Raw genomic sequence first — 27,158 nt, forward strand, 5'->3', positions numbered from 1 at the left:
CTCTATTTTTTATTATACATATAATATTGCTATTCTGTGTGTCTGTCTGTCTGTCTGATTGTGTATCTGAGATAACGCTCGATTAGACATAAATATGTACGTCACAGTTAAACCACTGCGAACAAAACGTACGAATATAATAACTAAGGATAGGCGCTCGAGTGCTATTTCCCAGGAAAGAGGGGTGCCTATTGTCAATTTATATTGTCCTACAAAGCTAGAGAGTAAGAAAAAGGATGACAATAAGCAACCCCTCTTTCTTGGGAAACAGAACCCAAGCACATATCTTAAAAATAACAAAAGAAAACTTCTATGTATAGATACTGTTTGCTACGAATGTTTCCTCGAGTCAAATAAACGGTGCTAAGTCTCTTGAGCATTTACCGCCATCTATTGAAAATTTATTTAATTAATTAATTAATTTTTCTATTGGTGTTTTATATTGTTTATATGTACATACATAGGTAGGTAGTTTTTACCATTTTTTTTCATATTTAACAATTAAATATAAATATATTTATAAGGTATTTGAAAAAAAATCGACCGCGTGTGGATCGAACACAGGACTGACACAATTCTTTTAATTTTTTTTTATTGGTTGTGGCTATTTGCAGGTACTATATCTGCGACAGGTGCAAAGCCTTCTGCGCATGCGCGCGAACTGTCACTGTCAGCGTGTTTACTGTTAAAATTTTGATTTAAACCTCTTAAAATTTAGTTCGAACTCGTAAAGTGACGTAGAGTCAAAAATATAATCCAAATTAGTTAATATTATTAGTTGTCAGGAAATTATTATCATATACAACGTATAATACCTACATACGGGTACAAGCCGCGAACTTACTATGATATAAATGATATAAATCTATTATAATAACGTGCGAAATTTATTTGCCTCATGTATAATGAACGATTGATTAAACAAGTCTAGCATACATTAAATGTAAGAAATTATAATCGGATTATAAATTCACGCACATGCGCAGAAGGCTTTGCGCCTGTCGCAGATATAGTACCTGCAAATAGCCACAACCTTTTTTATTTAATAACTTAATATGCCAACACCCATGCGATGATATTTCATTGGGTACAACACTAGTTTTTAATAATGGCAATACATTTAAATGTATATAAAATACATTTATGGATGAGTTTATGTTTTAGGGCTCCTTAATTTTAATCCGACCCAAAACCCTCCTTCAAGTTGCATGTTGAAATTTTTCTTATTTAATTTGGGGGACTTTGGCGTTTTTCCAGTCACGACAAAATTGAATTTTGCGAGGAGATAAAATGCTATAGATTTGATTTCCATGAGTGCGAATCTTGAACCTGAAATCATATTCAATATTATGCTAATAGTATATATTTTTTGATTTTAAGTAATACATACAACAAAAACACATTAATTACATAAACAGATATTTTGATTATTGAATAAGTTACATACATACATATGTGTATTTACAATTGTTAATATATATATTATAAAATAATATTTGTCCCCGTCTACCGTTGTACACCGAAGAGTTACATAAATGTACTTACCGATACAATTCCTTGGTCCGATTCCAAATGGTATGTATGTGAAAGATTTTATATTGGATTTATTTTCGTCTGCGAACCTTTCTGGATCGAAAACCTCTGGATTCTTATAATGTTGTGGATCATTGTGAATTGCATATACTGGTATCCATAACCCGTCACCGACATTCAACTGAAATATTTTATTCAAATAGTACCTTCATATATGTTACAGTTGAAGTGTATTTTCAGTTGTAATATATTCCAACTGGTGAGGTCATTCATATTCGAATATAATTCAACTAGTAAAGTATATCTCTACAAGCGCAAATACACTTTCAACAATGTACGCCGATTGTATAATATAATAGTTGAGTTTTGACAGCTCTCATATTCTTACGAATGCTTTAGAATTCAATAATGCGCTAATATTTGCTAGGTATTACGAATAAAGGTAATGATTACCGTATTACGATAACTTAAAGAATGTGTTCAAAACAAAAATGTGATTTTCCAACTCAATTTACTAGTCGAGTAACGTTTTCACAGAAACCTAGTCTCTCCATCTAACCTGGTACCAACTTATAGTTGAACTGTATTTTCAGTTGTAATATATATTTTGGCTAGTTGTATTGTAATTCGACATATGAATCAACTTATGTGGGTTGGACGGAATATATATTCCAACTAGTCAAAATATATTACAACTGAAAATACACTTCAACTATAACGGAAGTTGGTACCAGGTTAGATGGAATATATTCTAACTAGTCAGTGCCAGCCGTAACACCCAATGGCGCCCTCCGGGGAATTTTTCTAAGCACCCTTAGAAAAAAATTTCGCCTTTGGCGCTCTAATTTTCACTCAATATTTATTTATTTATTTATTTAACGTTTTTTGACCATTATGGCATTACAGGAAGAACCTAATGCGCCACAATGGCCTACATAATTAAATAATAAAATAAAAATAAAATAAGAGAGGGAGAAAACAAAAAATAAAATAAAAAATAAGTGATACAACAAAAAGCAAAAGCAAAAAATTAAACAAAAGGAAAAGTAAAAAAAAAATAGTACAGTATTTAACACAATCATAAAAACTTTATAGTAATTAAAATTTAAAATAAGAAAAAATACAAATAAGGGAATGTCTTGCACCTGCAGCCTGTTCTGATAAATAAGAACAAGCTACAAATACAAAACATCCCTGCGAGGCCCAAATGGAAGAGAGTAGATTAAGATTCCTCTCATACATCTCATTCAAATTAAGAAAGTAATGATGAGCGCAGGTTACCAGATAAATATGTTAAAATAATATCCGATATTCTACTCTCACCGAGGTGGAAAATATCGCATTCAGGGACGGCAGCAACGATTTCATTTAGAAGTCGAATAGCTCTTGGTATAGGAGCCATTCGAAAAAGAACTGTGCGAGCAGGAGGTACAACCATCAAATGCTGATATCTACCACGCACATAATTATTAGGTACATAAAGTCCCAACTGTTCCAGCAACAACGGGCATGACGTATTACCACGCAGTAGCTGGAGAACGAAACGAAGTAACGAGAAGTTTCTCTAAAATTTAAAGCGCCTTTGGCGCATCGAAAAACACCCTAATTTATTTGGCCCAGTCCCCCCTAAAACCGGCACTGCAACTAGTCACAATATATTACAATTGAAAGATATACTAAATCCGTAACATATGTATATATTGGTATTGTTCTTGTCTATATTCTATTAAACAGATCATACCTGCACTGGTTTTGAACTGGTTGATGCAGGTGGCAATATATATGGCTTCACGCATCGTCTATCAGTCAACGAACCTGGTGGCCATTTTCTTAAAGTTTCTGTTAATCAATTGTTGTATTTTCTTTCAATAAAATGAAGTTATATATAATTATTATGTATTTTTATTTAAAATATATAACCGACCGGAAATCACCATGTCTAAATACTTCATATGTATCAAATCGTCATAGCAAAGTTTGCCATTATTTTCTTTATACACCGCATCTATCTCTTGTTGAAGCTGCGACTGTACGTTTGGATTGATTGCTAGTTCATAGATTAAAAAGCTAAGTGCAGTGGAAGAGGTATCAAAGCCGGCAATGAAAAACAGTATGACTTGTGCTATTATATCATCATCGCTCCATTCTTTAGTAATGAAAGTTATAATAATAATTTGTTTCACTAATTTTATTCATATGTACTTTATTTTGTATCAAACCTTTTTTAACTGTTTGCTTTCCTAAATTTGACTCTTCGACTGTAGCAAATCCAGCATCGATTTTTTCAGTCGTTGCTTCATGGCTTAAAACTCCCTTCCTGGCTTCCATTAACAAATGTATCATGTCTTGTCGCACGATCTTGTGTTCTTCTCGGTGGTTAATTTGGTTTGATACCAAGTTTCTGAAGAAGTTTGACAACTTGTCTCCCAGTAATGTTATTCCCATTGCCTAAATTGAAAATATTATATATATTAAATATAAAAATATGTATATACAAAGCTCCATCCCATTACCTTTGTAAGTTTAGGTGCGGTCGTGGATAATAGCATTTTTACTAAACGAAGAATTGTAAATGTTGTAGCTTCTTTCCCCATTAAATAAAATTCATTTTTTTGATGTTTTAACGAATTAACTTTGACTCCAAACGCAGCTGATGCTATTACATCATTCGTATATCTTGCAAATGCATCTTTCATTTCAACATTCACAACTTTGTCTAAATAATCAAAGGTGACACATAACCTACTTTATATTATTCTTATTAATGCAAAATAAACAAAACTTACCTTTATTGTCAGAATCGTTAACCTTATTTAAGTAATAATTCGTCATCTGGTCGCCGATTTCAGATACAAGTAAAAACATATTTCTCATTTTTGATCCAGTGAAGGCCGGACTGAGCGTCGATCTCATATCTCGCCACTTCTTACCTGAATTTTACAATGCATATTTTAAATGTTAATACACCTATGCATTGCGCAATAATTTAATGATGTAAAAAAAACATATTGACCTGAAAGAAAGAAGAGATTCTTGCCCAATAAAGGGTCTGCTATTTCATCTACAACTGGTTGATGGTCTTGAAAGTAGTCGAAATCTTTGATTGCTATTTGCCGTAATATGTCTATATCTTTGATTATATAAGCTGGTTTATGAAATTGATAGAATCCTATATATCTACAATCCGGTAAATTCAAAGTGATAACATAGAAAAATATACATATAATGAATATCAAAAATTTTACTTGTGATCGGGGAAAGATAAGTATGCATTTTTGATGGTTTCGTTAAAATTTTCTTTCTTTCGAACTACATTCCACATGCTTCCAATAAAAGGGTATATTGGTAAAGTTTTAACACCATTTTTTGAAAAAAATGTAGTTGATCTTTTTATGTATATCCACATAAGTGTCACTAAACATATAAACAATGTAACAATGTCCCAAGATGCCATTCTCTAAAATCATAAATCATAAATTATTTAAATGTTTTAGAATAGAACTTATCAAATAATAAGTTCCTCAGTATGCTAATAAAATAAATTAATTGAAATAAATTAGAATATTCTGTACATAGGATATATTCATTTAAATTTTTATATTTTTTAGTCTTTAAACAGGGTGTTTTATTCTAAATTATTTATAAATTAGAATCAATACAATAAAATTTAAAGTTATGAAATACGAATTTTTTGTTGCAACGCATTGTAATTATTAAGAAAGACATACACGTAAAGATTTACTATCAGAAAAGTCTCTATGAGTGTGAATTTCGTAGTGGTTTCTCAGAGACCAGTAATTTGTGAAAATGAGCTACGAATTTTTGTCAAATTACTGGTACTTACGAAAAGTAACATAAGTTTATATCTTAAATATAGATGTAAGACAAATGGTGAGAGACAAATCTATCAGTGTATGGGGCACTTTCACTCGTAAGTGAAAGTAAATTCATATAAATGTGGAACGAATTTTAACCGATTTCATAAAACGCTCTTTTTTTATAAATTCATTTGTATTAAACTTTTAAAGAAATTCAAAACCATAATGTAAAATGAAAGCTATGCACTTACTTTATTAATTTGAATCAATACGACGTCTTGATCGAAGGTATGTGAGTATTTTTCACTCCGTTGGTCTGTTGCGAACAGCTTATGCACAAATACTAGATTATGACACAAGATTGAATAACATCCTCTCTGTTACAAAATATTTGTTGCGGAAGGGGAAATTATAAATTCAAAAATTAACTGTGGAAACTTTACTTAAATTGAGGTGACCAAAAAAATTCAATTTCAATGTTTATAAACAGGCCCGCCCCAAGCAAGTCGCTAACTATAAGTACTCCTGCAAACCTGACGATGCCACCTTCAAATATAAGATTCCTCACAAGACTGGTTAAATTGTATTTAGTGATCAGCAACGATTTTAAAATTTCAATACATACATATTCAATTGCGTTTTATCACTGGACCACGTATTGGTTGTCCAAGAAAAAACTCGTTTGGCAGGTAAATTTGTTCTTGGTAAACCGAGACAATATTCGACAAGTATTTTTGCAAATATTTTTGTAGGAGATATAATTTTCGCTGAAGGCTTTGAATACTTCAATACATCTAATAGATATAAAAAGTGTATTGGTACTAATTCAACTAACTAACCAGTGAATATACCAAAAAAATCAGTACAAATGGTCACCTTAGTTAAATAATCAATAAAATTTCATTGGGGTCAACCAGCTAAGAAATTAATGTAAGTACATATCAACGTTTGGTGCACAGATACTGAATGGGTATACAGGTAGTCCTCGACTTACGACGGTTCGACTTACGACGGTTCGCACTTACGACCGAAAAAAAAAATATTTTTTATTAATTAATTATTTTTCAAAAATTGATTGATAAATATCAAGCGGATGTGAGTTATGAAAACGGGGAATTCTCTTTCGGAAGAAATGATACATCGCAGTACTTTTAAAAATTAAGTTATTACTCATTCCTTTGGGATTCGTCAGCAGTCGCACGACGGTAACAAACTCATACGGTCGTTACTGTTTGTTACATAACTGTTCGTTATTGTTTTAGGATGTTTATTTTCTCAATTTCGTGTTGATCAGTGCTCAAATTTTTATTTATAAGAACATTTATAATGTGTGATAAAGAAAAGGGATAATGACTGATAAAGAAACTCTTGTTAAAAAAAAGAGAAAGGCGATAGACTTATAAATGAAACTTGAAGTGATAAAACAATATGATAGTGGTAAAAAAGTGATGGATTTGGCAAATAATTTGAAATTGTCACATTCAACGGTCTCCACTATTTTAAAAGATAAAGAAAAAATTCATAAAGCCGTTAAAGGGTCCTTGTCATTCAAATCTAAAATAATAAATAAAAAAAGACTCGAACCCATTCAACAAATGGAAAAATTACTAGTGATTTGGATCGATGACAAGATTGAAAAGCGAATTCCATTGCGTCTCTTAAAGCTCATTATTTAAAAATTACATTTGCGCTAGGCATTTAAGCAATAGAAGAAGGAAAACTTTTCAAGAATTTTGGTAAAATTATAATATCCTTCATGCTATAAGAAATATATATAAGGGATGGACCCTTAATGGCTTAAGAAGTTACTTAAGCATGTATGTACGGAATATGGAAAAAAACTCACCAATCGATTTGAACTCGTTTCTCTTTCCATATACGAAAAAGAAAAAATGTCGAGGATATTACTAACCTAATCGTATAATTTAGTGAACGTCTACAATTTGACGTAGATAACGAATACATCAACCAACTTCTTGAAAATTATTCAGAAGATCTAACCAATGCAGAATTATTAGATCTTGAAATTCAAATGGTTGCAGAAGAGGATATTGATGAAAATGAATCAATCACATCTGCGGGACCGCTGAAAAAATTTGTATTGAAAGAAATGGCTGCTGCTTTTAATTTTATTAATCAAGGAATACAAAAGTTTGAAATGATGGACCCAGACAGTGAAAGATTTTCAAATGTGAACCGCAGGATTCAAGAAAATCTCGCATGCTACCAAGAAATATATAGAGAAAAAAACAGGATACTGTTCAAACAAAATTAGACACATTTTTCAAAAAAACTCATACGACTGTATCTCAAACTGAAGAAATGGATTGTACTTATGTGATAAGTGATGAGGATGTATAATTTATAATTAATAAGTACGGATGATGTAGATGTTTAATTTTTTTTTAATTTAAATATGAATTCATTTGAATTACTGTATTAATAAAAGTAAGTAAAATCACCGAAAAAAAAATATATTTCTCGACTTCGACGGATTCGACTTACGACCGAGGTTGAGGAACGTATTTCCGTCGTAAGTCGAGGAATACCTGTATCATTAATACATTTATCAATTTAGATTTTATGTGTATTTTATTTAGATTTAATATGAATTTTATTTAAATGAATTTTAGTTTCTCCTAGCACATTTAATGCTTTGAAATACTATAGATACATAAATTGCAATATATTTTCTCAATTTAAATTTTATGTTTTAAAATACAATATATCTCCAATGTATATAAAGATGAATATTTGGGTGCCGGTTAAGCGTGCATTTTCCAAAAAAAATTAATTCAATATATTTTTAGTAATATTCTATACAAGGAAAGTGACTTTTTTTCAATAAATTATCGACTTTATTCATTATATGCCCTGAAAAAGCAAAAATTTGATTGATAAAAAAATTTTAATGATAAAATTGTCATATTGTGATTGAGAATTAAGAGGGCTGGACACCAGCGCCTTGTCCATACAAACGTATTAGACTTCTCCCTTTCTCAATTATGGCACTAGAGAAATTATTTTTTAATATGCTATGGATATCCACCATTGGGATGCATCTATCGTTTTATTTTTTTGATTAGTTATTTTTTATAGGAGCTAGGAGCCGCCAAACATCTATAAAATCGCCTTTTTTTTACACACACGAAAAGAGTCCAGCGTGCTTATTTAACGGTCGATTAAAAAAAAAAGTACGCACACAGTTGCATAGAAAATATCTTTCTCACATCGATGATGAAATTTTTTTTAAAATTGGTCGAGCTTCGGAGGAGAAAATTGGAGAATACGAAACCTCGATTTTTTCGATTTGAAATACGTATTATCTGGTCGAAGCGCAACTGTCGCATTCACTCAATATATATATATTGATATATACTGTTGCATTCACTCAATGTATATATCGAAGAAAGGAACGGCAACAAAATTAAGGTTTCGGGTGTACAGCCCTCTTAAAACCAACTATATTCACTACTGAAATTCTAGAAACAACAATAAAATATGGAATTGGTGACTTCGAATTTACTACAAAGTGGCTCATATACGTAATATTTGAATCCATAAAAGCAATACGTACATATGTATATTCACTTTGAGACTAATAACGTTTGATGATCTTTTTATATTTCCAGTATTACGTAAGGAGTAGGTGATGTTATAACGGAACATCTGGCATCATACTAACAATAACGATCATACTAACGAAAACTTGCGTGCCAAATATTCCGCATTCACGGTTTTTATAGCAAAAATTGTCTTTGTGACCATCGAAATGTGACTAATCCAATTACCAGCCCCACTTTACCACCGGAGCCGCTGGTTCTGGCCACCGCTGTATAAAGTGCTATCAAATGATATGTGATGTGGCGGCTCGCTATATGACATGGTCGAGTTCGGTCACCTTCCTGCGAGTTGGGACCAAACTCGCCCGTGTTCAGAGTCGCTACGCCACTCCGTCTCTGGCTTCCATAATAAAAGCACGAGCATCAACATGCCAGTCGTCTTATTCGTTCATCCCCTATAGTATATATATATATATTAGAAGACAATTAGGCGATAAAAATATACGAAGACGTAGAGAGGCCGCTCTCATCCTGAGAATGGCTTCAAAATGGGGCACATGCCCTTCTACAAACATTTGCGACGCGCTACAGCTCCTAGGTAACCCGAAAAGAGCACGGTAACAGTTGTTGTATTGTACCTTTATCTTCCTCATCGTCTCCCGCTTGTATCTGGTCCATAATTCACCAGTATAGAGGCTAGTACAAAAGGACATAAATAATTGTCTCTTAACCTCTACACTGGAGTGGAAAAATCGTCTAGCCAGCATATTTGCCCTTACACAAATGGCTCTTCTTTGTCTTTCGATGTCACGGTCATCAGATAGATCCTCCGTCAGCAAGTGTCCCAGATACTTGACTTCCCTAACAGTTTCAAGATTACGCCCATCTAAAATAATGTTGGGGACGAAATGAGGACCTCGACCGTATCGGAAAATCAATACCATGGATTTACTCGTATTATACCGCATATTATGTTCTGCAGCATAACTCGAGCAAACTTCCAGGAGGCGATTCAGAGCTGACGGAGAAGGCGCCAAGATCACCATGTCATCCGCATAGCTGATGTGGTTACTGCATATTCCTCCTATGTGGCAACCAACTCCAGTCTGTCGAAGGCGATGTGAAAGTTCATCCATGTAAAGGTTGAATAAGCCAGGAGACATTGACCCACCCTGTCTAACCCCGCACTTCAAAGAAGCGGGATCAGAGTATGAATTCCCCCAGCGTACATGGCTGAACTGATTCCGGTGCCAGGATGCTAAAAACCTCACGATTTGACTTGGAGCTCCCCTTTTTAACAGTTTGGACCAAAGTAGATCATGATATATATATATATATATATATATATATATATATATATATATATCATGATCTACTTTGGTCCAAACTGTTAAAAAGGGGAGCTCCAAGTCAAATCGTGAGGTTTTTAGCATCCTGGCACCGGAATCAGTTCAGCCATGTACGCTGGGGGAATTCATACTCTGATCCCGCTTCTTTGAAGTGCGGGGTTAGACAGGGTGGGTCAATGTCTCCTGGCTTATTCAACCTTTACATGGATGAACTTTCACATCGCCTTCGACAGACTGGAGTTGGTTGCCACATAGGAGGAATATGCAGTAACCACATCAGCTATGCGGATGACATGGTGATCTTGGCGCCTTCTCCGTCAGCTCTGAATCGCCTCCTGGAAGTTTGCTCGAGTTATGCTGCAGAACATAATATGCGGTATAATACGAGTAAATCCATGGTATTGATTTTCCGATACGGTCGAGGTCCTCATTTCGTCCCCAACATTATTTTAGATGGGCGTAATCTTGAAACTGTTAGGGAAGTCAAGTATCTGGGACACTTGCTGACGGAGGATCTATCTGATGACCGTGACATCGAAAGACAAAGAAGAGCAATTTGTGTAAGGGCAAATATGCTGGCTAGACGATTTTTCCACTCCAGTGTGGAGGTTAAGAGACAATTATTTATGTCCTTTTGTACTAGCCTCTATACTGGTGAATTATGGACCAGATACAAGCGGGAGACGATGAGGAAGATAAAGGTACAATACAACAACTGTTACCGTGCTCTTTTCGGGTTACCTAGGAGCTGTAGCGCGTCGCAAATGTTTGTAGAAGGGCATGTGCCTCATTTTGAAGCCATTCTCAGGATGAGAGCGGCCTCTCTACGTCTTCGTATATTTTTATCGCCTAATTGTCTTCTTGCTGCTGCATCTTCTCATTTGCATTCTTCATTGTATGTTCGATGGATGGAACTGCTACACCGACCGCCTTGAATAGACATAAAATTATTATTATTTATTATTATTAGACTTATTTATTATTATTTATTTATTATAATTATTATTATTATTATTTATTATTATTATTATTTATTATCAGTAATATTTATATATTTACTTATGTATTTATTTATTTATTTTTTGTTTACTATTTTTCAATACTTTTTTTTTATTATCTATATATTATTTATATGGGCGTTGGGGATTGCACTATTCTCCTCATCGTCTGGAATAAAAGCTATTATTATTATTATTATTATTATTATTATATATATATATATATATATATATATATATATATATATATATATATATATATATAAATATATATATATATATATATATATATATATATATATATATATATATATATATATATATATATATATATATACATATATATATATATATATATATATATATATATATATATATATATAAATATATATACTCATGCACATATAATTTCGGTGAATTCAACATTGACCTGAGAATATTTCTTTTTAAATTTTTCTAATAACGTTTAATGCAATGAAAAACATTATCAAAAATATTTGGTTTAAAAGACTCGTTTTGTGTTTAATTTATTTATTATTAAATAATATAATACTTACAATATTTATTTTTTATCCAAAGATGAAAATGAGGGTTTTACATATTAAACATAGATTTGATATGATTTTATATAAATCTAGTATTGTACCCGATGCATTGGTTATGGCATATTAAGTTATGAAATAAAAATGTGTTGGTCCTGTGTTCGATCCCCACGCGGTCGTATTTTTTTGAAAAACCTTCTAAGTATATAAAATTTAATATTTATATTTAATTGTTTAATATGAAGAAAATATGGTAAAAACTACCGACTTACCTACCTACATATAAACAATATAAGACATCAATAGAAAACATAGTTAATTAAATAAATTTTCAAAAGATGGCGTTAAATGCTCAGAGACTAATTTGCCTAGAGGAAACATTGGTAGCAATCAGTATATATAGACGTTTTTTTCTTTCGCAATTATATTCGTACATTTTGTTGGCAGTGGTTTAGCTGTGACGTACATATGTATGTCGAATCGTAACGACTATTATAGATACACACACACACACAGACAAAATAGCGATATTATATATATGATGATTATATAAATTAAACTAAAATGCAATAAGTAGTGAATAGTGAATAGTGACATTAAGTGAAGTCTCAAAATTTCCTAAAAATGGATTATCTGAAATTATTCCATATTTCAACCACATGTTTCAATAATTCAGAGACTGGTATTGACAAAAACTATATTTTTGGTCTGGGTTGTAATCCAATCCAAAATCCTCCTTCGGGAGCCATAACAAATGTTTTTTTATCCAATTCGATAGGGTTTGCAGTTTTGGATGTCTGGACAAAATCAAATTTTGAAAGTAGGTAGTATACAACAGACTTCACTTCCATTAGAGCGAACCTCGATCCTAAGGAGATGTGTGATTATTATATTATATACATATATACCTACAGTGCCGGTTTTAGGGGGGGGGCTGGGTCGGGCGGCGCCCGAGGGCGCCGAGTATGTTAGGGCGCCACTCCATGCACCGTAGGTGCTTTTAAATTTAAAATTAGGGCGCCAAAGACCCTAAAAATTTTAGATTAGAGTGCCAAAGGCGAAACTTAAATTGATTTTTTGAAATATAAACTTATCTCCGGTCTACAATGTCACAATTTTTAGGGGCGCTTAGAAAAAATTGCCCGAGGGCGCCATAGGGTGTAAGGCCGGCACTGTATACATATTTACATGTCTTAGAAAAACAGAATTCCAAGAAATATATGAATATCATAAAAAATATTTACCGATACAGTTTCTAGGTCCAATCCCGAATGGCATATATGTATTTGGAATTATTGAACCTTTATTTTCATCTGAAAATCGTTCCGGATCAAATTTTTCTGGATCCCTATAATAATTAGGGTCATTTTGAATCGCCATTACCGGAATCAATAATCCATCGTTAACATTTAGCTGAAATGTAATGTTGGTTATTAGAATAACATTGGAGATTATTTTTAAGACGTCTTAAAAAAATCATAATACCTTATGTGGTTTTGAGTTTGGAGTGGCTGGGGGAAGTGTGTAAGGTTTCACACAGTTTCTATCCAAGATAGGTCCTGGTGGCCATTTTCTTAAAATCTCTACATACAGTAGACACTTTATTCTTTCAACTCAAGCTCGTTTCATGTTTAAAAAAGTAATATTGCTAAATTTTACTACCTGAAACCACCATGTCCATATACTTCATATTTTGAATGTCATTGTAAGTGGGTTTTCCATTATTCTTTGCAGAAAACTCGTCAATTTCATTCTGGAGCTTTTTTTGTACATCACAATTGATTGCCAACTCATTTGCCAAGAAACTGAGTACTGTAGATGCTGTATCAAAACCCGCAAGGAAAAACAATACTGCTTGGGCTACAATATCATCGTCGCATAAATCTAAAAAGCGATTTATAAAAAGAATCGTTTTAACCCAATTGAATCTTATTAACATTAGTAATTTATTCATCACAAAAGTAAATACTCATTTTTATTGATTGCTTTCCTAATTTGGACTCTTCAACTGTAGCAAATCCAGTATCTCGACTTTCAGTTGCTTCTTCGTGTATCAGTGAACCCTTTTGAGCTTCCATTAACAAATGAAGCATATCTGGTCTGATTATGTTATTGGCTTCTCTATGTTTTATTTGGCTTGCTACCAAATTTCTGAAGAATTTGGAAAGTTTTGCACCAAAAAACGAAATTCCCAATAACTGAAACAATATTTCAATACGATAGTGTTTAAATATTTTGTAGGATACTTGAAAATATGCAACACATATTGTGAAGTAAATTGATCATATGTACCTTAAGCAGTTTTGGAAAAAACATCAATACTACCATTTTGAAAAATTGAAGGGATGTAAATACTGAAGCCTTTTTGCCCATTAGATAAAATTCATTTTCTCTATCATTCAAGGAATCAATTTTTATTCCGAAGGCTGTCGAAGCGATAATATCGTTGGCATATCTAGTGAAAGTATCTTTCATTTCGATTTCAATTAAGCCCTTTTCTAAAATTATTTAAAAAATTGTACTTTTATGAAAAATATTAACGGACATGTAATGTATGCAAATTATAAATTTATATATATGTGGGATTGGTATGAATGAGAATATTTTAAGTTAGCAGGCTTGAGGTGTCACCTTGTGGGTCACTCGAGCAATGGTCGAGCCCGAAGCGAACACATTAAACGAGTTGCGTAAAGACTTTGACTTTGAATATCCTCCCGCACACATTCATGGATCCCATATATATATATATATATATATATATATATATATATATATATATATATATATATATCTAATATATAATTTCGAAAGAGACTTTTTATGTATGTATGTAAGGTTTGGGTGGTAGAATCGATATTGATATCGATTTCTTATTCCTTTTTCAGTTCTGGATCAGGATTATTTTTTCAGTTTCGGTTCCCTTATACATATGTATATGTAGGGTTGGAATTTAACGAAAGGCTTATGTATGAGCTATGACTGAGAAAGGGTATGTTACGACTGATTGTGAGAAGGGGATAGAAAGGGGTAGAGATGTAACGGTTAGTAACAGTTGGACCTGCGCTCCGCGCGGTTGGTCGCTAAACCTCCGCACGTGTCGTCTTAATAAACAACATGACTGAAAACGCACGTGTTTGATCTTCCCAACCGTGGTCCTGAACAGCGTCATCTGTCAGGAATCTCCACCACATATGTATATATATAAAAAAAATATCTTTGTGTGCGCGTAATTCATTTCTGATTTTACTATATTACTTTTTTTTGGTTCAAGTTACTATTAGATTAGCCATGTTTAAGCGGTTTTTATTACAAATATCATGCGGATAAAATCACTAGTTTATAATAAAAGAGGAAAAATTGCAAACAAATAACCTTTATGTTCAGTCTCCTTCATTTTTTCTGAGTAGTGATTAACCAGATTTTCTCCACATTCTGCGATAAAAATAAACACGTTTCTCATCTTCGAACTTGTAAAAGCCGGGCTAAGGGTAGCTCGCATGTCACGCCATTTTTTACCTAAACTCATAAATGTTTTCTATATATGTACATACATATGTATAACAACAAATGTAGGAATATTTGGTAAAATAACAAAAAACTGAAATATTAAATCCATCGTTACAGCATTGTTATTACCTTTTAAACTGATAAGGTTTTTCCCGAATAGTGGATCTATATCTTCATCTACAAACGTTTGATGATCTTGAAAGTGTTCAAAATCTTTGATTGTTATTTGTTTGATAATTTCCAAATCCTTAATAATGAGATTTGGCTTATTAAACTGATAAAATCCGAAATACCTGAAAGAATTATACATTTTACTATAAGTAATTTTAATTTAGATACTTTAATATATTAATAATTACCCTTCTTCTGAAAAAGTTTTGTACGCTCTATTTACTGTATCATTAAAATGTTCCGTTTTCCTAAGTGATGTTATCAAATTTCCTATGAAAGGATAAGCTGGCAGGGTTTTAATTCCCTTTCTGCTATAAAAACTCACTTTATACAATCCATAAAGGTACAAAAGTCCTAGCAGAAATGCTGCCAAAAGTACATAGTCCCAAAATCCAAAACTCATGTTCTAAAAATATCAAGATCAATCAGTAATGGAATTGTATCTAAGTGTTGATATTTTTAAAATTTACTTTAATAGATTGAAACATATAGTTGTTGGTATTATTGCCAGAGATAAATTATTTCATACAATACAAAATTAGTATACCAAAATTATTTTACTTCATAATGTTTGTATGTACATACATATATTGATGCTATTTACCATGTATTGCAATGCTGAAATTTTCTACTTATCTGCCCAAAAATATTACTTTTTCGTGTACAAAACCACAACGAAGTAACACTGGCGAAGGAAGCAACTAATGTGACAGCAAATGGACAAACGCAAGGTCAATGTCATACAAGATAAACACGAATGAGGCAATGTGTGTGTAATCTGTTCCCAAAACCAGCATTACAAGTACTGATTCAGCAGAACAAATTACATACCCGTTTCATTTTGCACTAGCTATCTTGAATTTCATATCAGATTCACTAAAAAAACATCGAAATCCATTAGTTATCTCAATATATTTTCGATAACTAGTAAAAAAGGTTTGATTTTATCTACCTATTTAATCATATACATGTACATATGTATATATGCATATAAATACATACATATGCGTCAATATATTTCTCATTTGATGTGCATACTTTGTTTTGTATACAGGTCATGCGCCTAAGAGTTTAGCAACCTGTGTGCAAATACATACATACATATGTATGTATGTATCATACATATATGTATATGCATATGTATATATATATATATATATATATATATATATATATATATATATATATACATATATTGATCAGACCTGACGAGAGGGGGGTATAAGCCGATGCTAATATTCAGGGCGCCCACATTACATATTGTTGCGTAGGGGTGGGTGGAGGATCCAAGTAAAAGGCCAAAGTCGTGTCACAGCATTTATTGGTGATTAAGGAGATACACGCACTGGCAGTGCTCCGTCCAGAATGTCTTGATATCGCCTAAGTACCGCCTTATAAGGGGCAGGTCTCTCAGGACATCTTCCGGTCATGGTCTCTCAGGTCGACTTCCGATTTGTTTACCTATTGTTATGGTCACGTACTCGGATATGTATTACCACGTACACCGATATATATCACCAGTGATCTCATCATCGATCCTGTACAAACATGCGTAACTCAAGGGCAACGCCCCCTTCGACCATTCCAGAAGAAAGAGTTCATCGCTCGATCGTAAAACGAACGAAACCCAACAGTGATGTCATCAGGCAACCGCGACACATGTCTGAAAAGTCATTTACGCGTGGCACATGCCCGCATTCTTAAACGAACGACGTCCTGGCGCTGACCCCACAGCTATAAAGAACGCGCCTCGAAAATAGGTCAACACGTGTTATTAACACACGTGTCCTGGAAACGAAGACGAAGCATCTGCACGCGGCACGCTTCAAGCCAGAACGTATATAAAGCGACGCACCAGCTCCCAACACCAGAGTGAACCTCTGGAGTTCAACCAGCTCACTTCTCCGAAGCTCAACCTCTTCGTACATAGAATAACCATTGTAATAATTGGACAAAAATAAACGATCCTCTTTTAAACTCAATTGAGTTTCCATAGGCCAGGAAACGATCGAAACCTTTCACCCGTCCTATAGTTTTTTATATCGTATATATGTAGGTAGGTAGGTAGTTTACCATTTTTTAGTAGGTATGTAGTACCATTTTCATTTGATATTGAACAATTAAATATAAATATTAAATTAAATTTGTTAAAAAGATATGTGCAAAAAAACGACCGCGTACGAATCAAACACACGACCGACACATTTCTTTTAATTTGTTTTTATTTAATAACTTAATTAGCCAACACCCATGCGATGATATTTCATCGGTTCAACACTAGTATTATATAACAATGGATGTTTAGTGTTTGTAAATTATGATGACGATGACATGGGGCATATTTCATTTTAAAAAATTAAAAAATTAAGTTAATATAACTTGTTGTAATTATCAATAACCCCAAATTCTTCTTTTTTTATATTATTCTTAAAATGAGTGATATAAATAAGTGTGCAAATGAATTGTTAATGGTTGAACAAGGTAGACCAATCTAAATGGATTATAGACCAATCAAAATGTATAAATATAATTTATAAAAGATTTCTACTATTTTATTTTATAGTACTATTATGTAAGAATGATGTAATTGGTTCTCGTTGACCAATGCTTTGCCATCACTAATCACCTGATCACACGTTGTAATAAGTTTTAAATAATGGTTATTCAAAAAATTGCTTAAAAAATATTCCATCGTCAAGTCGATGATGAAAAAAAAACATACAAATTTGATCAAAAACAGATCAAAACAAACAAAGATAAAAAACAGATCGTTAATATCCGTTCTGAATCTATTTGTTTTTCTAAGTTTGTATCTATGTATAGGTACGCCCATTAATTGATAATCGTTTTTGGAAAGTTAACATCGATTTGAAATGAGCTGGCGAAGATTCGTGTTCTTTTAAACTACGTTTTATGTTTTTCCAATCGTTAAATCCTGTTAACAATTTAGTTTTAGTTTACATACATAACTATAAATGGATTTGCTTTTTTCTGATAATATAAACCTGTGTTGGAGTTCTTTATTACCATTTGCTTTTACACAATTCAAATTTGATTCATAGATATATCTATAATATTGTTACGTACGCCGCGGATTGAGCGAATTGCACTTAGACCAACGGATATCTGTTATCGGATTAACTAAGTGCATGCACTTACTTCCAAGGATTATATCTGGACTCTAAGTGCATTTAGGCTTAACAATGACCGTTATTAGTTATTTCTCAGAATCGGTACGGGGAGAACCAATTTCGTGGAAATACATATCCAAATACGTGACTATGCAACAGGTAAACAGATTAGGCGTCCTGAAAGATCTACCCTTTATAAGGCGGTTCTTCTACAGGGCTGCGTTTCGATCCTTTCCAGTGGTTGGTCTTCGTTCCTTTCAGAGAGCTGCTCACCAGTTCTTCTACAGGGCAGTTTTTCAGCCCTTTCAAGAGGTTGATATTCATTCCTTTCTGGGATCTGCTCATCAGTTCTCCTACAGGGCTGCTTTTTGGTCCTTTCAAGAGATTTGTCGCCGTTCCTTTCAGGGAGCTGCTCTTCAGTTCTTTCAGAAGACTGTTCTTCAAATTGTTCTGATATTATGCCATTTTTAATGTAATTAATTAGCGAATTCTTTTGTAGCTTGAAATTTATCTAGTAAGACCAAACAATCGACGACGGCGAGAGCAATTATCGCAAATGTTTCCGACATTTTAAAAATCCTTTCTTTTAACAATCTTTCTGTCAGGCGACGACATACTGATGCTATATTCTTCTTTAAGCTCATAAATGGTTTCCTTGATTGTTCTGATTTACTGAATAAGGTTAATTTCAGAATCCCAGTTCGGTACTCTAGACGCGTTGCACTCTTTTCACTTGATCCTTTCAATACTAATTCCCAAAAATATTTTTATCTGCAGCGCGTTTATCGTATGTTTAACGGAGAGCTGAATGAGGTTGATCTATTTGGTATTTCCCTACATCAATTCAGGTCTAACATCAAGAGAATCTTGACCGATTGATTCATTTCTTCTCCTATTCTATTTTTCCAATATTTCCAATATTTTTATACTTTAGTTTAGTTATGTAATGTGCTATTTAATCATATTATAGCTTTCATTCTTTTCCTTTTCATTTGTTTATTTTGTATTTACCTTTTTCATTTGTTTTATATTTGTAAATTTCAATTTCTTCTTATATTCTATTTTATAACCTTTTCCAAATATTTTAATACTATAGTTTAATTATGCAATGTTCTACATATTTTGTCATGCCTTTATTCTTTACTTTTTAATTTGTTTTCCTTATCTTTTTCATTTTTGTAAAAATCTATTATTGGACTCGGATGTTACATATATTATTTATTTACTATTTGTTTTTTTATACATAGCTATGTACATCCTGTCTGTTGATTTTTCAATTAATAAAATAAAATAAAAAAATAAAATAAATAAATAAAAGCTTTGTACTTTACATAAAAAAGTAGTCGTAAACTCCAATATTTTATGGAAAGATGCATAGGAATTTCCGAATTATAATTTTTCTCAGAACGATTTGGAGGCCCCTTAAATTTAGAGGCCAATTTTGCTGTTCGATAATCCGCCACTGCGGATACCCCTCTACACGTCCACGCTACAAAATCGACTGGAAATCGCACAAAGAATTTTTATCTGTGATATTGTTTTGTCGATGACCAATAAGCAACAAGCCAATTAGATACTATTAGAGCATTGATATTATCTATTTTTTTACTGATAAAGGAAATAAAATAATCTCATATTAGTTTTATAAATTGAACATGTATTTGATTCATTATAATATAAAATTGCAAAGACATGGGAACAAAGTGAATGTACATATTATACATACATACATTTATACATAATATTATTATATTTCTATACATATAAATTAATGTTTGTCTGTCTGTCGCGTATGCGTTCCTATACCATTTAACCGATTGCGATGAAACTTACATGAGTTATTGTGTGCATGCCCACGATGCCTGCGAAAAAAATCTTCCAAAAACGGGAACGGGAATTGCATGCGTTATTGTGGCATTGCAACGTATGCCGGGCTCAGCTAGTTATGTATATATAAGTTACAATTATTGCCTGGGTTTTAATCCAATCCAAAATCCTCCTTCGGGAGCTATAATTAATGCTTTTTTATTTAATTTGATAGGGTTTGCAGTTTTGGATGTCTGAACAAAATCAAAATTTAAAAGCAGGTGGTATATTGCAGATTTCACTTCCAACAATGCGAACCTCGATCCTAAGAAAATGTGTAATTATTAGATTTAGACGTACTTGAAACGCAAAAGTAAATGCAATATGTATTTGAATATCATGAAAAATATTTACCGATACAATTTCTAGGTCCAAGCCCAAACGGCATGTATGAGTTTGGAATTATCGAAGTTCTATTTTCATCAGAAAATCTTTCCGGATCAAATTTTTCTGGATCCTTATAATAGCTGGGGTCACGATGTATCGCCATTACCGGAATCAATATTGCATCATTTACATTCAACTATAATACATTTTATTTATGTACATACTGGTTATTATATATTTTTAAAAAATTATGTAAAATCCGTAATACTTTGTGTGGTTCGGAGCTTGAAGAGGACGGGGGAAGTGTGTACGGTTTTACACATTTTCTATCCATGGAAGGTGACGGTGGCCATTTTCTTAAAATCTCTACGGCAAAAAAATAAAAAATAAATCGGACATAACCATGATAATAGAATAAACATTGTATTCATTAAGGGTTGTGACTATTTGCAGGTACTATATCTGCAAATTATTGGCTATTTGCAGGTACTATATCTGCGAATTATTGGCTATTTGTAGGTACTATATCTGTGACCGGCGAAAAGCCTTCTGCGCATGCGCGTGAACTGTCACTGTCAGCGTGTTTACTGATAAAATGTTGTTTTAACCCTTTGGCTGCTACAAGGTTTTTCAAAATCCAAGCAAAAAATGCTAACATTTGTAATTATTTTGAAAAAAAAATAATATATTATTTTTTTTACATACTTACTTTGCCGAACGCGCGTAATTTTTGTAATACTTTATATACATTTTTAAGAAGCAGTTGTGGACTCGCGCTCTCTCTTTCTGTCTTGCTTTTACATACGCGCGTGCGAAAGAGATACCTACATATATATACACTCAATAAGTTTTGACTATTGTTGTTGGATGCATTATTTTTTTCAATAATCTATTTTTAGACATCGATGGATCTTTACAACATGCGATACATTTGAAACAAGTAGCGGTCTTTCTCTCTTTCTTTCTTGGTTTTAATTATATGCGTGAGAGTGAGACACACAATGATGCGAAATTTCAAGTAATCAAATAATTTTTCAACATGTATCATAAACATTTGGTATGCATTTCAGTTGGCTATAAATCCTTCCTACTTACTATGTCACCACTATTTGTAGTATGATTAATGTACAATAAATGTACATATATCGTTAATTTGCGAGTTTTTCATTGTCTCGTAATTCAACGACTTGTAATAAAAATGCTGCATTGTAATTGTAATTTGTAATTGGCCAAGAAGGCGTATTGGGGTTTGCCTGCAAAGGCTTCCTGGTATATATGTAAAAAAAAAAATATTCTTTTAACCCAACTAACGCGTTGCCAATGTCTTACTACGATTTATTTTTTACCGATGAATTATGGCAGCTCATTGTCGTGGAAAGCAATCGATTGTTTTACACCCCTGACGTACCGCGTATAGAAAGTATTGGAATACGACAATTATGACGTCAACAACGATCGTTGTTAGCAGTCTTCGCCGTTTTCATAACAACGATATATCGTTGTTGTAGCAGTCAAAGGGTTAAACCTCTTAAAATTTAGTTCGAACTCGTAAAGTGACGTAGTATGACCGATTGATTAAACATATAAGATTAAAATAATGAAAGATTGATTAAACAAGTCTAGCATACATTAAATGTAAGAAATTATAATCGGATTTTTTATAAATTATTATTAATCTTATACGTTTAATCAATCGTTCATACTACGTCACTTTACGAGTTCGAACTAAATTTTAAGAGGTTTAAAATAAAACTTTATCAGTAAACACGCTGACAGTGACAGTTCACGCACATGCGCAGAAGGCTTTGCGCCTGTCGCAGATATAGTACCTGCAAATAGCCACAACGATTAATTAAGCGTAAGTTTGTTCAAAGCAAAAAGCAATGTATCACAGAATTGTTGAAAGAATTTTCATATTTTGAATTGCCACCTGAAACCACCATATCCATATACTTCATGTTTTGAATGTCATTGTAACTGGGTTTTCCATTGTTTTTTGTTGCAAACTCGTCGATTTCATTTTGTAGCTTTTTTTGTACATCACAATTGATTGCCAACTCATTTGCCAAGAAACTGAGTACTGTAGATGCTGTCTCAAAACCGGCAAAGAAAAACAACATTGCTTGAGCTACAATGTCATCGTCGCACAATTCTAAATGTAGAACAAACAAATGAATGGTTGTCATTCCATTGGCTATAATTATATGATAAATAATTTATTAGTCAAATCAGTAGGCATATACTTGTTTTTATTGACTGTTTTCCCAATTTGGATTCTTCGACTGTAGCATATCCAATATCTTTACTTTCAGTTTCTTCTTCATGCACCAATGAACCTTTTTTAGCTTCCATTAGCAGATGAAGCATGTCTTGCCTGATTATATTGTTGTCTTCTCTATATTTCATTTGGCTTATTACCAAGTGTTTGAAGAAATTTGACATTTTTTCACCAAAAAACGAAAATCCCATGAGCTGAAAAGTATTTTGTAGGATAATTAAAAATATAAGTAAAGTAAAAAACAAAACAGGCTGTAATGTAAATTGCTGATATTAACCTTAAGTAGTTTTGGAGGAAAAAACATAATCTTGATAAATTGTGAGGTTGTAAATTGGGTAGACTTTTTACCCATTACATAAAATTCATTTTCCCTATCATCCAAAGAATTAATTTTTAATCCAAAGGTTGTTGAAGCAATTATATCATTTGTATATCTAGTGAAAGCATCTTTCATTTCGATTTCTATTATACCTTTTTCTAAAATTGTTTCAAATATTTGTTTTAAAAATTGTATCAAATAATATGAAATACATAGCATTACATTATAACTCTTATAAGATAATTAAAATAAAAGGTAATGATTTTTTTTTTAAAACCTTTGTGTTCAGTTTCTTTCATTTTATCTGAATAGTAATTAACCATATTTTTTCCACATTCTGCAATAAAAATAAATACATTCCTCATTTTCGAACTCGTAAAAGCCGGACTAAGAGTGGCTCGCATCTCACGCCATTTTTCACCTAGAATTATAAACACATTCTTTATGTGACTAGCAATAAAAGTAAATTTGGTAAATGATAAAGATTGTAATTTTTTTTATAATTTTCAACAAGTCAAACTACGTATATACATACATATCATTTTTCAATATTTTATTGTTTGACATATGTATAATATTTGTTTTTATTAAATTTTAATGCTTATAAGTTAAATTCATAATGTGTCTATTCTAATAGGTACCAAGCCTGTAATCATTATCTATTTTACAGATTTTACTATTTTTATAATGTTCTCTTAGGGTCTGACCGCACTATACGACAACCGAGCGATCCGACACTTCACAACAGTGTGCGACAATATTAGGTAAAACGCACTTGAACGACAGCGATGCGACACTCTGCAGTAAATTATGTCAATCATGCGTTCGATACCTCGGAGCAAAATGGACGAAACGGACGCTATTATAGTATCTTTAATATGCGAGGAAGAAGAACAATCGAGAAAACCCAAAAGATTATGGCTACATGCTATTTCAAAATCACGATATGAAGAAGGAGAATAATTGTCGCAAGGCAACCCCCCACTCAACGACACCTTGCGTCAAAGTTGGTCGAAAAGTCAAGTTCAACGCAAGGTGTCGTTCTACGTCATGCGACTGTCGCGCAGTGCGTTATGTCTCATACAATTTCATACAAACAATATTTGGTCGCGTACTGTTGTGAAGTGATGGATCGTTCGGTTGTCGTATAGTGCGGTCAGACCTTAAGAGGGCTGGACAGCAGCGCCTTGTCCATACAAACGTACTATACTTCTCCCTGCCTCAATTATGGCACTAGAATAAGTATTTTTTAATATGCTATGGATATCCACCATTGGGGTGCATCTATCGTTTTATTTTTTTGATTAATTATTTTTTATAGGAGCTAGGAGCCACCAAACATCTATAAAATCGCCTCTTTTTTACACCCACGAAACGAGTCCAGCGTGCTTATTTAACGGTCGATTTAAAAAAAAATACGCCGATAGATGCACAGAAAGTATCTTTCTCATACCGATGATGAAATTTTTTTAAAAATTGGACCAGTTTTGGAGGAGAAAATAGTTGAATACGAAACCTCGATTTTGTCAATTTAAAATACGTTTTATCTGGTCGAAGCGCAACTGTCGCATTCACTCAATATATATATTGATATATATTGTCGCATTCACTCAATATATACATACACTCAATATATATATCGAAGAAAGGAACAGTAACAAAATTAAGGTTTAAATAAATAAGCACGCTGGACTCGTTTCGTAGGTGTAAAAAAGAGGCGATTTTATAGATGTTTGGCGGCTCCTAGCTCATGTAAAAAATAATTAATCAAATAAATAAAACGATAGATGCACCCCAATAGTGGATATCCATAGCATATTAAAAAATAATTTCTCTAGTGCCATAATTGAGGAAGGGAGAAGTATAGTACGTTTGTATGGACAAGGCGCTGCTGTCCAGTCCTCTTAAGACGCATTATAATATGAAAAAATCTCAAAAACATTTTAATTTTATTACAATTCGTTAGCTTACAAACTTTAAGGTATATACCGTTTAAACTTAGAAGGTTTCTTCCGAACAGTGGATCTAATTCTTTGGGTAGAATCGTTTGATGATCATGAAAGTGATAAAAATCTTTGATTGTTATTTGTTTGATCATTTCCAAATCTTTTATAACGAGGTTCGGTCTACTAAACTGATAAAATCCGAAATATCTGAAACAAACTATCTGTTTTATAATAATTAATTTTTAATTTAATTACTTATATATACGTATATCACCTTTCTCCTGGAAATTCGTTGTAAATTCTATTTACTACTTCAATAAAATGTTCCTTTTTCAATAGTACTCTCAGCATATTTCCTACGACGGGATATGCTGGATTTGTTTTAATACCATTTCTGCTATAAAAACTGATCGAATATAGTCCATACAGGTACAATAGTACTAATAAAAACACGGCCAAAAGTATGCAGTCCCACAAACCGAAATTCATCTTCTAAAAAAAACAGCATTAAAAGTATGTATAAACGTTGAAAAATATTTCAATACATATACATATTAAAACTTACTGTTGTTGATATTCTAATATTTGGAAACTATCAGTAGCCACAGAACAATTTTATTTTCACACTAACACATCAGTTTTAATAATATGAATCGACAGTGGTACTATTTAACATGTATTATGTTATCAATATTATCTTTTCGGGTATAAAACCACAACGAAGCACTACTGAACAGAAATGACCGTATATGATGATAATTGGAAATGCTAACGCAAGGTCAATATCATAAAAGATAAACACAAATGAAACTATATACAGTGCTGCCAGAAGTTCTGCTTGCAAATATTTCCTATATTAAATTGTATCTAGTTTTTAATTTTATTTATAAAACTTTAGATCCTTTTTGTGGTTTATTATATGTTAAAATATAAATTAAATATTGATCTATTTGAAAAGTTTTCGCATTTCTGTACATACACATATGGGTGACCGTCACCGCACCGAATGTTAAAAAGTCGAAAATGTTGGTTCACCATGCATACATATGAAAAACGGTCAGTATATATATATATATCAGTGGCGTGCGGTAAAACTCTCTCTCCCCCCGTCATATATCCTCATTTAATTTGCGCGAGCGGGATACAACAGGAATAAGAGGAACAGGCTTTTCCTCCCGTATCCTGCGCGCGCACATTAAACAAGGCTGTATGACAAAAAGTTTACCATGCATCCTTTTTTTACATACCTCCTTTACGTTTCACATGGTTTTCGTGTTAGTGGTCATTTTTATCTCTTATCCGATCGTTTTCATACTTTGCCATATTGCTCATTTTGGTCATCAATACACGTTAATGTATCGTCTGCCATTACGTTGGAGATAAAATATCGTATACAACGCGTTTTAAAAACGGGGCCCGTAAACCTTCCTGATGTTTATTTGATCTTTCGACATAAGATATTTCGATTTTCGATCTTTGCCTTCCGATATTTGCTTTTTCTAAAATTGACCGCTCACCTATGCTCACCATACATATGTACATTAAATGTTATTACAACATTTAATGTATTTAACAAAACTTCGACAATGATGAAAACTTTCCGAAACTTCGAAAGCAAACAAACAAGCGTGCGCACAGTGGTGTTGCTAACGCAATACTACGAACATAACCCTAAAGAGACAAAAATTTTATCTTAAAAATAATTAATTTTAGCATCTATTCGCATATTTTACGAATTTAGCATTTAGCATTTATGGCAAAATGTCCAAAATGTCCAAAATACGTGTCTCTACATATTGCGAAAACTCTA

General features: G+C 32.6%; 1 protein-coding gene across 1 annotated transcript; it reads right to left on the bottom strand.

Annotated features, from left to right (window-relative positions):
• Window positions 1–1,044: 1,044 nt before the first annotated feature.
• Window positions 1,045–26,847, bottom strand: LOC143917784 (uncharacterized). Its single transcript, XM_077439370.1, is given in 29 exon segments — window positions 1,045–1,329; window positions 1,546–1,714; window positions 3,275–3,372; window positions 3,458–3,679; window positions 3,753–3,981; window positions 4,047–4,249; window positions 4,320–4,463; window positions 4,547–4,710; window positions 4,779–4,856; window positions 12,500–12,671; window positions 13,048–13,216; window positions 13,268–13,386; window positions 13,466–13,687; window positions 13,773–14,001; window positions 14,096–14,301; window positions 15,176–15,319; window positions 15,440–15,603; window positions 15,670–15,887; window positions 18,886–19,062; window positions 20,580–20,743; window positions 20,833–21,001; window positions 21,074–21,171; window positions 22,736–22,957; window positions 23,049–23,277; window positions 23,361–23,560; window positions 23,680–23,823; window positions 25,392–25,555; window positions 25,623–25,840; window positions 25,914–26,847. Coding segments are annotated over 28 exon segments (4,908 nt in total). The 5' UTR covers window positions 25,838–25,840; window positions 25,914–26,847; the 3' UTR covers window positions 1,045–1,153.
• Between the last annotated feature and the right edge of the window lie 311 nt (window positions 26,848–27,158).

This window comes from Arctopsyche grandis, chromosome 1 (genome assembly GCF_051622035.1).
Source record: "Arctopsyche grandis isolate Sample6627 chromosome 1, ASM5162203v2, whole genome shotgun sequence".
NCBI classification, from domain to species: domain Eukaryota; kingdom Metazoa; phylum Arthropoda; class Insecta; order Trichoptera; family Hydropsychidae; genus Arctopsyche; species Arctopsyche grandis.